Below are 12,405 nucleotides of genomic sequence, written 5' to 3'. Positions count from 1 at the left end.
TGCACAATATATAAGATGATCACAGATTGATACTCCGCAATAACTAGCACAATACAATACAACTAGCAATGTAAACACACAAAGAAAAAATGAGGACGTGAATATCAGTGCAGATAGCACCTGGCCTTACGATTGAGGTCCTAAATAACCACCGGAATTAACAACAGCAAAGTCAGCGTTAACTAACCCACGGCTGCCGCCCCAACCGGCCTTAATCTTTTTAACGACGTTTGGTCCCCGCGAGAGAAGGTGACGGGCCTCTGAAATGCTCGTTGCCAAAGCCGATAAGACGATAGCTAAGTAAATCATCACGTAGAGCTTGCTAGAAGTTGAAGTTGCCATTCTTGTATTATACTTGGGCTAAAATCTTGACCTTTTTGTAAATAAAGTATGTTGGGTTCTAAAATAGACTTTGGCGCATATATTTATAGCTGCTCCTTGCAAGTAGCACATAAATGAGCTATTTTAGGTACGGATGCTCCTAGCAAGTAGTACATATATATATGATGATTGAGCATGAATGAAGGCACGTAAAATAGACTTTTGGAAGTCATAATAATAAGGTAAATGTATATTTATACCACAATTAGTTAGACCTAACATACCTTGGGCACGCGGGCGTCTCAATCCTAACCTAAGACTTGCTTGCTCTTGTATGGAGTGCCCTGTATTTTCTAGCTTTTGCCAACTATGCCAAGTTTTCTTTTTGAACCTACATTATAACGCAGATAGCGTAAATAAGTTTTGCACTAATGTTGATTAAGCCACTATAAACAAATACGGAGTATGGCATTACATGCAATAGGAATCATGTTATATTCATGCTCCGTTTCAAAATGATAATCAGGTTTAGACTTTTCATGATCAGTCTTTATAAAATTTAACCAAAAAATCTCTAATATATTCAAAATTTAATCATAGTCATGTAAAATATTGTTAGATCATTTCAATGTGTAGTCTAAAATATATATCATTTTTTTTTGTACTTTTTATTAATAAAAATCAAAATTTGACGGTCAAAGTGGTATGTATTTACATCATGCAAAATCAAAATAGTACTCTGTAACATCTTTTAGGATAGATGGAGTTTATATTAGTAATGTCCAATATACCTTGATTAATATAATTATTTCAATAACGTAGTGTTGTGTATGAAATTTTGCAGAACACTGAAAACATAATTGAGAAGAGAGGAGTAATGGACCTTGCATGTGGGCACCTACCCTGTTTGAATTGGGTTGAGCTTTTATTTGTTTAGTCTGCAAAGTTAAGAGTTATTGGACTAAGGTTTCAACTTTCAACACAGTACGAAATGAAATGCAAGGGTGTAAATAAAGGCAAAAGGGAGTAAAACATACAAGTAGATGAATAGAGAGAATAATACTCCATAGGAAGTTCATAGAACAAAAAAAGAGGTTTAAATCCTCTGTCCCATTTTTCATGTTCCATTTGTGTTCCACTTTATATCATTGATTGTAATAATTACAAGGTCCCATTTCTCAAATTTTAAAAGGCAAATAAATATTTTCAAAACCAATTATATTTAGTGGAGCACCAGTGGGACACAAATTATGGGACAGATGATTTTCTCCCCAGCCGTGAAGTATTAGAAATTTAAAATTATGAATAAGTTTTTCTTTCGAAAGTTAATACTTCGTATATTTTAGTAATGCAATCGCTACTTTTGCCAAACACCCATACTATCAACCGTTACTTTAACAGCTAACCTCTACCCACTAATAATTGTCCGTTAGTCCCTACCGGCTACCTTAACAGCTACCCGCTACTCGACCGCTAAAAGCTACATGCTACCGCTAACTTTGCCAAATAGGGCCTTTATTGTATTATGGCGTTTTAAGTTAATCTAATGAAACATGATAAATAAATCTTACTATAAAGCATATTTTGAAATCTTTAATGGAACAAAACGTATAAGTAGACAAGAATTTTACTATAAGTACCTTGATTTGTTGGATTCATTTTGTGTCATCAAATGATCATGAAATCTCTAATAACTATTTTCAGAAGAATTTTTACATGTAACTACATACATATTGTAGCGCTTAAATCCCTTCATTTGAAAGGAGTAATTTTATCCAATGATTAAACCTCTAAATTTAAAAATAATAAAAATGGCAAAATAAGCCTCATTTAAAAATACAAAATAAATAGTTTTTCATTTTTTTTTTTAAAAACCATCAAAAATAAAAAACATCATCATCCTCTTTTTTCAATTCTACACGACATCGTTGAACAAACAGGCCGGTGTTCTGTAACAACTTAAAGAAGAATTGCATAATTGGAACACACATTCAAAGGTTGAATGCATGGCTATGATCAAGGTTCAAGAGAAACTGAATTAAATCAAGGTACAAGATTGAAAATATCTAATCTAATAACTCATGTAATCTTTTTTGATAGAAGTCCTAGATGGTATGAGAAGTCATGAAATTTAACCCAAAGAACAAAAAATGAATAATTAATTATTTCCATGAGGAATTCTAGTGTAAATTAGAAAGATCAATAAAAAATGTTAAATTTTTAATTAAGGTTTATTTTTTGGAGGGAAAGAAAATTACATGTTGTTTGTCTCATTTACTTATTTGTACCGTCTATAATGCCTCTAAACAATAATATTTAGAACTATGCCATGTAAAAGCTTATTTCATGGCCGTTGTAATGTTTTTGGAGACCCTGTTCTAAAATGAAAAAATGGGCCTTAATAATTTGAAAACATATAAAATTTTAATTTTTAACCTATTATTTACGCCATACACAATTAGATAACCCTTATATATTGGGAAGATATTTAGCAGCTTGATAAAAATAATTATGAAAAATTAAAATTAATTGCTGAAATGTTTTGCCGTTGTTACGAAATATGAATCGTTTAATTTTTAATTTCGCTGCAATTAACTTTTTTACATCAAAAATTCTGGAATGGGGATATATACATTACAATTTCATGGAATTGAATTGATGTAATTGTGAAAATACTAATTTGAATTGATAGAAGAATATGAAAAGTGTTAGAAATTAATATGGGAGCTTGGATTAATAGAGGGAATATGATGTGCATTACAAATAAGGAGGCTCTTGAAAGTTGCAGCTTTATATAAAAATTAAATAAGAATTGAAAAAAAAATAGTCCATCTAATAATCGGGGCCCTGTGCTAGGGAGCACTTTGCACTCCCTATTCTACGGCCATGGCTTATTTCCTCTAGTCCTTTTATTTGTTACATTTTTTACTTTTTACGGTCTTCATGCACATATGTATAATTGACTAATTGTGATCACTTATGTTTTAATTTATTTATTTTTAAAACTTCTTTTTGAAGAAAACCACATATGTTCAAATGGATAATAATTGTAAAGATTTATTTGATAGATTTTTAAAGATATCAAAATTTTAAAGATTTATTTGTTACATTTATCTTGAGATGATTTTTATAGATATCAAATTTTGATAATTTTGCTTATATTAGAGATATTAGTCGCTTCAAAAAAAAAATAGAGATATTAATTATTTTAATTATGTATTGGCATACACGACAGTCAAAACTTTGCAACCCAAAGTGAATGAAAAAAATAAATAATTCTTGTATTTTGGCACAAGACTTTATATTTGAAAATATAATAAAGTTTTTAGCTGAATTGAATGTTCTCACTTTACATATTACAATTAAATCTTGATCAAAACATTATACTGGTTAAAAAATTATTGTAGTCATCCCAACAATTGAATGTTCACTATTTTAATTTGCGTTATCATGATTATATTGTAAAATTAACTCAATTGTGATTTTATTATTTCAGGTAAAGGAGGCTTAATTAAATTAAAATCTCGCATTGGTTAATCAAGTGCGAGTTAGCTGAGTAGGCCCATTAGATGTGGGGGGAAGGATAAGAAAATCCCCACCCCCAAGAACCCTTATTATAATTTGATCCCACAACTTCATTGTTGTAAGATGCAAAAATTTCCATCAAGCCTTCATTCCTTGATGGCTTGATAATTATGGTCAATGAAACAGTATAAATTTGACAGTTTATTCCTCTAGTGCAACCTACCAAAAAATCCAATAACAAGAAAGCATATTATAGAGGTTAAATTGTCCTCCACCTTATAATCAAGTCAAAGAGATCAAGGCAATATACTAAAATCCAATCAATCAAGTGCATAGCACTCTGCCAACTCCGAATCTACAAATCCTTCTACTATGTCACTACTTCTAATTTACCCTTTTCCTCCATTTTTACCTATAATATAGCACGAAAATAGCTCGGATTAAAAAACACGTACCTATTATCCTCAACTCCGAGCCATTTCTACACTTCATTAGCACGAAAACAACAGTAGAGTCATTGATGTGCCTCTAACTTTTTACCGTGCAATAAATCAATTTCTAATGCTAATAAATCAACCTTTTTTTTTTGTTTCAAATAAGTTCTTACAACTTACAAGTCATAGTAATCCGTACTTGTAAAAACAATAATTCGGGGCCCCATTTACCCACCCACTGCACCTTATCCTTTCTGGTTATATAAACTGCACTAAGTTTATATATTCAACTATTATAATCTAATAAACACCAAACAAAGAGTAAAGTTATTAACTCACACTCTTCCATCTCTCTTTCCTTCTTTCTAACACTAGTTCATTCCTTTACTAAAACTAGTAGTAGTCACATATCTTCATCCTTTTGCTAGCTAGCAACTCTTGCTAGTTAGTTACCTAACGGTTGAAATTCATTGCTCGTACTTTGAAATTTGATTAGAGATGATTTCGTGGCACGACCTCTATACCGTGTTGGCGGCCATGGTGCCGTTGTATGTGGCTATGATATTGGCTTACGGGTCGGTCCGGTGGTGGAAGATCTTCTCCCCGGACCAATGTTCCGGGATCAACCGTTTCGTGGCCATCTTTGCCGTGCCTCTCCTTTCCTTTCATTTCATCTCTACTAATAATCCGTGGGAGATGAACCTTCATTTTATAGCAGCCGACACTCTACAAAAAGTGATCATGCTTGTGTTATTAGCCCTTTGGACTAACCTTACTCGAAACGGTAGCCTCGAGTGGATGATAACGATCTTTTCCCTTTCTACACTTCCTAACACCCTCGTTATGGGTATTCCTCTCCTCATTGCGATGTACGGGCCGTATTCGGGTAGTCTTATGGTTCAGGTGGTTGTATTGCAGTGTATCATTTGGTACACGCTTTTGCTGTTCTTGTTTGAGTACCGTGGGGCAAAGATTCTGATCATGGAACAATTTCCCGAGACTGCAGCGTCTATAGTATCCTTCAAAGTTGATTCCGATGTCGTCTCGTTAGACGGCCGGGACTTCCTGGAGACGGATGCTGAGCTTGGACAAGATGGAAAACTCCATGTTGTGGTGAGGAAGTCTAATGCCTCTAGACGGTCTCTGTCTGGTATGACACCAAGACCGTCTAATTTGACAGGAGCTGAGATTTACAGTCTCAGCTCCTCTCGAAATCCGACCCCTAGAGGGTCGAATTTCAATACCTCGGATTTTTATTCTATGATGGGATACCAAGGATTTGGTGGCAGGCTCTCGAATTTCGGGCCTGCCGACTTGTACTCAGTACAATCCTCACGAGGACCTACCCCTCGTCCTTCTAATTTCGATGAGAACCCGAACGCTTCTCCAAGGTTCGGGTTCTACCCAGGAGCTACTACTACTACAGTAGTACCTCCTGGTGCTAATCCTCCGAATTCGGCTACTGGGTCTTACCCAGCTCCGAATCCGGAGTTTGTCAATGGCACAACCGGTGCCATTGCCGGTGGTGGTGGTATTAAGAGTGGTGGAAAGAATCAAGAAAAGTCGGGCCCGCAACAACTGGCGCAGCCCGGGCAAGGACAAGGACAAGGACAAGGACACCACCAAAGCAAGTTGAGCCATGATGCTAAAGAGCTACACATGTTCGTGTGGAGCTCTAGTGCTTCTCCTGTTTCAGAGGTTGGTGGGCTCCACGTTTTTGGGAGTAATGATTTCGGCACTCCTGATCAATCTGGTCGCTCTGATCAAGGTGCTAAGGAAATCCGGATGTTGGTTTCTGATCAGCCACAAAATGGTGAAACAAAAGGTACACTTTCTTAACTAATTTAATTATATTTATTCTGCAATACGTGATTTTGTCATGAATTTCCGAACCAATCATGTTACGAAATACTTCATAGTTTATTTAATACTCAGAATTTGACTGCAGATATATGAAAAATAATTAAACAGCTTTAAAAAATTATAACAATGTTGGATTTGTCTATTTGATTAAATGCATATTATATATAAATTCCAAAAAACAGCCCCATTATTGATTTCAGGGCTTAGGAAAAGTGAGGAATTTGCAAGGGAGGATTTCAGCTTTACAGGTGGAGAAGAGGAGAGAGAAAAGGACGGGGCGATACCGATGGCGGGGATAAACAAATTGGGATCGAGTTCGACAGCGGAGGTACACCCGAAAGCGGTGGCGGGAGCGGAGGAATTAGGTGGTGCTAAAAATATGCCTCCGGCAAGTGTAATGACAAGATTAATCTTAATCATGGTTTGGAGAAAATTGATCAGAAATCCCAACACGTATTCAAGTCTAATCGGCCTAATTTGGTCATTGGTTTCTTTTCGGTAAGTTAATTGGACCCTACCAAAGAAAATTTAGCCAAAGAAATAATGTTCTCATAACCTTTTTGGTTTTCGCCTTTTTAGAAAGTGTTGCATGCTCTACAATTACATACTCTCTCGATTATAACGGTTTAATTGATTAATAGATTACTATTAAAATAATTTTTATCTTTTGTGTTACACTAAAACGTCTTTAAAAACCAACTTATAGTCAATCATTCTATCAAGAATTAATAGTCACGTTGTTGGTTTAATCAGAACTATCAGTAAGCAGTAACGTATAAAGTAACAATTAAATCCGAACATATGAAGTAGGAGTGTTTTGTTTGTTTGCTTTTGTTTGTTAATGAATTATATAGCTATAAAGATTTATGAATGTTTGGTTACAAATGCAGGTTTCATGTGAAAATGCCGATAATAATAGAGAAATCAATCTCAATACTTTCAGATGCTGGACTTGGTATGGCTATGTTCAGCTTAGGTGAGTTATACTCCCATAACGTTTCTGGTTGATGCTTCCCAATTTCCCATGTGCTATGTTTCTTAACCGATCATGTAGGTCCATTTGCTAGAACACCAAATTATATAATAAATATAATATTTTTAAAGTTCTCTTTTTTATTTCAATCAATTGCAATTATTTGGGATGGATTTTCGCTTTTATGTCTACCTTCTATATAGAAAAGTTTAGAGCCCGTTTATAAGATAAATTTAGATAAAATAAGTTGAACTCGTTTTTCTTTATGCTAATTTTATTTGGACACTGTTGCAAAGCTGACATTTAACCATATGCTTCAATTATGTCCTCTTTTTTTCGGTGCTTTTGCTTTTACTAAAGTGTTCTCTCTTCTCCCTTAGCTTCTTTGATCATGGTTGTCCCAATCTAGCATCTGGCCTTGTTGCTAGTATTCTTTGTTTGTTAGGGCCTTAGGGGTAATTATTCTCTATTAGCTGGGTAATGCTGTGGAAATTACTGTTTGAGGGCAATTAGGTAATGTCATTTTATGTCAACTATTTAATTAGTTAGATTAACTGAAATATCGATAGTATATATAGTGTTTGATATTAACATGTATTTTCTATAGTTATCAGAACTATATTAACTTAGGAATTTATGTTAAATTCACGTGTCTTATAATTTATCTCCAATTGAATTGAAAATGAAATTGATTATATACAGTTGTATTATACAGCATTTTCTTTTATTATAAACTCATACTAGTTGGACTTTAAAGTCTGTAACATGATCTTTATCATTAGATAAAGGGACAAATGTGCTTCATATTAATGAGATGACACATAGTTGAGGAATCAATTGTCGTTAGATTTGAAGCAAACATATTATTACTTATAATATTGTGTCGTATTTTGGAAAGGATTTTGCTAAACATAAAACAGTAGATACAATTTTTTTTTTTTTTTTTTTTTTTTTTTTTTTTTTTGGCAAAAGATATAAAGAAAGATTTTATGATGTATGTTCATTGTTAGGTCATACTCACAATTATAAAATTCTTTTGAGATTAAGTACTACAGTAACAATTTTTTTAGTACAATAACCAAGTCTTCTTAAATTTTCATCACATAATCGATGAACACGATATTCAATTACCATTATTTTTCTCATCATGCAATGTCTAAGAAAAGCAATCAACCTATTAATTTTACATAAATTTTTAAGAACTCCTAATAAATTGGTATGGTATATTCTTAAATGCCCTAAATAAATCATGTCATGACGGAGTATTAACTATTGGAACACAATTTCTCTATATCGTTGTCAAATCACCTATATGTATGTCCTTTTGATATAATTTCATAATTGGTTGAGCTATAATGTTAGTTGTTAGCTCACATTGATTACACATTTTTCGTATATTACTAATATTGTACTTGATATATAACATAAAAGAGTAAATGAATCATTAGGCTTGAGCTAAATTATTTAGATAAGTACTTCGTAAGATGAAGGATCGATGCTATAAGATAAGAACCTCTCTCAAATCAATCGATCTTAATTAAATATGATAAATAATACTGAAAATTCGACAACAATGTCAAAAGTCCCATTGACATGATTTAGAGTTGTGGTTAGTAATGGACTGACGTATGTACAAAAATGTGGGACCAATACCTTTGTGCTGCGTAGGTTTGTGGTCCTAGCATGAAGGCCATTAGGTCGTACTAACAATTAAAACCTTATCTCATGTTTTTGTGTTACATATTTTCTGCAAATTATATTGGTGGATGCTAATATGAGTAGGATGCATAATTTGTTTATACACTTATACTTGTACTACTATGATTTATGACTAGAGAATAATTGTTTTCTTTTGTATAAATGGAAACTTTTGAAAGGTTTGTTCATGGCTCTACAACCAAAGATGATTGCATGTGGGAATAAAGTTGCCACCTTTGCTATGGCTGTTAGATTTCTTACCGGTCCGGCCGTTATGGCGGTGGCTGCCATTGCTATTGGTTTAAGGGGCGATCTTCTACGAATTGCCATTGTTCAGGTTTGTATTCAAGACTTACTCGACAACCCAATATATATTTTTACAAAAATTAAATCTCAATGTTAATTAAGTCTAATTTAGGCTAATTTAATTTAAATTAGTTAATCACAAACAGTCAAATTTTAAAAATTTATTTTAGAAAATTCCAGGTGAATTGGACGCACTCAGTCATAGCGTAGTAGAATGATGACTTATTTTACAGCATGAATAACATGGCATATAAATGTAGACTAATTATAATATTTTTTATGTAAAAAACAGGCAGCACTTCCTCAAGGGATTGTCCCGTTTGTTTTTGCCAAAGAATACAACAATCATCCAGCCATTCTGAGCACTGCGTAAGTACATTTTCTAAAGCTATTTCTTTATTTTACTTTATATATTATGAATTTTTATTTAATTGAAAAAAGAAAGTAAGAAACTTTATATATATAATATGAATTGTAACATGCTTACGTGCCTAACCAGATGCAATTTGCTAATCAAAAGAACGGCAAACTTTAATGACTATCAATTTGCATTTCATCATGTTGCATTATACTTTACTACACGTGAAAAGTTGATTTTTCTTGATGATTAAATATTCAAAGTAATTATAATCTATGTTACATGAATCTTATCTTATAAATCATGATAATTAATGCTAATAACCTAGCTATTGTGTGATGTAACATTAGAGTTGTTGTCTACAGACTATAGTAATGCTTTCTTTATTCTCATATAAGTATTCTTCTTGAAGATTATGGATATAAATAAAAAAAAAATGAATATTATATTAATATTAAAAACAATTAAACAACCAATAATATTGTGTTAGATTTCAAATTGACAAGTGACAGTCTATTAAAATATTTTCAAGTGACCAAATTACATTGAATATAACTATTACTCATAATAAATTGTTTTACATACTTTATAGTTTCACTATTTGTGATTTTTGTATAATAAATTGTTTGACGAATTAAAATTCGCCACACCGGCTATTACTAGATGGCTACATATAAATTGTTGTTAAAAGTTTTAACACTTAGTGTTTCAATTTTTGTGTACAGCGTGATCTTTGGGATGTTGATAGCGCTACCAATTACCTTGGTCTACTACATCCTTTTAGGGTTATAAAAATTCTACTCCATTTCTTCACCAAAGAATGAGATTAAGCTAATTAAGCTTATTACTACTTCGAAGTTATCCATCAATTTTGGGGAGAAGAAGTTAATTAATTCCAAAAGTCCAAGGTGTTTGGATGTAATTGGGTGCCCTAAAAAAAAGGGTACAAAAATTTTCCCACTTTCAAGATACTCTCAACTCTCAAGACTACAATGGTCAAATTGGGATATTGGAAAAGTGAAACTACTAATTCACATTCACCAAGCAAATCAAGGTGATTGGTTGTTAGAGCTAAAGATATTTGACTTATTGAAGGAATTTGCTGCCTAATTTGAGGATCATGCTCCCACAAACTTTAGACCACCCCAAAAAAATTTGTAATCTCAATTTTTTTATCAAAAGTTTGGGAAAAGCAGGCAAAAGAGAGGAAAATAGGGATAGTTGTGGGTCCCCAATTTTTATATTATTGTTAATTAGTAGTTTATTTAACTATTACGGAATATTATTATTATTAGTTGTAGCAACGTGGATTGCTATTTAATTAGATTTTTTTTTTTTTTTTGATGTAAGATTAATATTCCGTGTGTAGTATACTAGTATTGTATTGATGAAGAGGTTGAATGTAAATTTTGATTTGTAAATGCAAATTGTTTTTCTTTTTTTCAATTTATTTATTTGAAAAAAATTCAATGGTTGTAGTCTTCTAGATGTTTTTAGCAAAGAGTAAAGAAGTTGTCATTGTAGAATATTTTATTATGTTTGGCTATTTTAACTTGTAAGGTTAGATTCTACTTTCTAGTTGTAGATCATGTCAACAATATTTGCGGTTCATGCTTCTCTGACAAAGTATCGTGTGTTTTTCATAGTTTCTATTTTTAGGGCAGTGCATGTGTACCATATTACTCCAACTATTTATGCGCATAACGGCACAATGCGGCCTTTTGTTATTATCTATTGAAATAAAATCTTGGTCGAGGACATTTTATGGAATAATGAACATTTGTAAGAGATGTTCAATGTTCAATTGTATACAAATTTAATAGGATCATTATCGTAAATGTTATGATTCTGTATACATAGTAATTCATACCAAATGAGTTGTGAGAATCAAATATGGACGAGTAATTTTGTACCTAATGAGTTGTGGGAGACTAGATAACCTTGTTGGCTTATAAAGTTGGAGGAAACTTTCAAAAGTGAATACAATGGTAACATAATGTTATTAGTACTTTAATAGTTTAATTTGTTGGTGGAAAGACAACTTTGTCCTTGGTTGAGATTGATGTATGCTTATCTATTTGATTCCTGTAGACTAATGGATGAAAAAATCTAAAGGATTTATTAGCCAAAGACGAACCCTAAAAATGTTGGCATATGGCAAGATGGCAATATATTTTGTGGCTCCAAAGAAACATACCATTATTTACTTTATTGGATGTGGAAAAGGAGTCAATATGTATTAGAGTTTGGTTTGATTTGTTATATTTATGTTAATATTGTATATTTGGCAAGTCTATCTTGTTAGGAGTTTTAGGCAAGTTAGGTATTCCTTTGTATTCGGTATATATTTGTGATTAATGGAATATACGAAGCTAAGCCGTTTTCTCCAATACTTCTCCACTTTAACAATATGGTTCCAAGCAAAAACTTAAAGCTAAGGCACACTTGTATAAGGTCAATGAAACAAAGGAAGTTATAACTATGGTAAAAAAAAACAATGGAGAATATGTATGACTATGCAGTGACGGGCATTGGGCCACAAAATTTGGGACGGAGGGGGAGGTTTGATCCTCCGATACAACTTTTTATAAGCATCTATTACTTTATTAGACGTCTCAGATAATTGTAGGTGGGGTCAGCCCTGCCCATCATAACCAAGATCGATCTTCCCTTATGACCATGGATAACACATTTGTGATTATTTAATTTGGTAAATTTGGTTTTTAGAATATAAATGTATTGGTCATTTACGTCAACTAATTTTACTAAAGTATGTTGAAAATCCAAACTCTGGCCCTCTTCAATAAAATACAAAGTAATCAAAGAACTAAGGAGCATTTTAATTTTATGTTTTGAGGAAAATGCAACACATGCATTTACACCTTTGATGAACACTCTTTTTTTAACACAAATAGAAGCATATATTA

The 12,405-nt window shown here is 32.6% G+C and overlaps 1 protein-coding gene across 2 annotated transcripts; it reads left to right on the top strand.

Annotated features, from left to right (window-relative positions):
- The first annotated feature begins 4,570 nt into the window (after window positions 1-4,570).
- On the top strand, window positions 4,571-10,924 carry LOC145608514 (auxin efflux carrier component 4-like). 2 transcript variants are annotated; one of them, XM_081664129.1, is made up of 6 exons: window positions 4,571-6,105; window positions 6,344-6,641; window positions 7,034-7,119; window positions 8,994-9,151; window positions 9,413-9,489; window positions 10,204-10,924. In XM_081664129.1, exons 1-6 carry the CDS (start codon window positions 4,779-4,781, stop codon window positions 10,268-10,270), a joined length of 2,013 nt encoding a protein of 670 aa, XP_081520255.1. In that variant the 5' UTR covers window positions 4,571-4,778; the 3' UTR covers window positions 10,271-10,924. The 2 variants fall into 2 exon arrangements, with proteins under 2 accessions (XP_081520255.1, XP_081520254.1); XM_081664128.1 differs by having other exon boundaries at window positions 6,326-6,641.
- Window positions 10,925-12,405: the final 1,481 nt, after the last annotated feature.

Source organism: Chenopodium album, chromosome 23 (assembly GCF_948465745.1).
Source record: "Chenopodium album chromosome 23, dcCheAlbu1.1, whole genome shotgun sequence".
In the NCBI taxonomy this organism is placed as follows: Eukaryota; Viridiplantae; Streptophyta; class Magnoliopsida; order Caryophyllales; family Amaranthaceae; genus Chenopodium; species Chenopodium album.
The sequence above is the reverse complement of the archived record's forward strand: the minus strand, read 5'-3'. Positions and strand labels throughout refer to the sequence as shown.

What these genes read in the sequence shown, in the direction of transcription:
- LOC145608514 (XM_081664128.1), top strand. Translation starts at nt 4,779, where the DNA reads ATGATTTCGTGGCACGACCTCTATACCGTGTTGGCGGCCATGGTGCCG. An exon ending in ACAAAATGGTGAAACAAAAG is followed by an intron (nt 6,106 to 6,325) that starts GTACACTTTCTT and finishes TCCAAAAAACAG; the next exon opens with CCCCATTATTGATTTCAGGG. An exon ending in TACGAATTGCCATTGTTCAG is followed by an intron (nt 9,152 to 9,412) that starts GTTTGTATTCAA and finishes TGTAAAAAACAG; the next exon opens with GCAGCACTTCCTCAAGGGAT.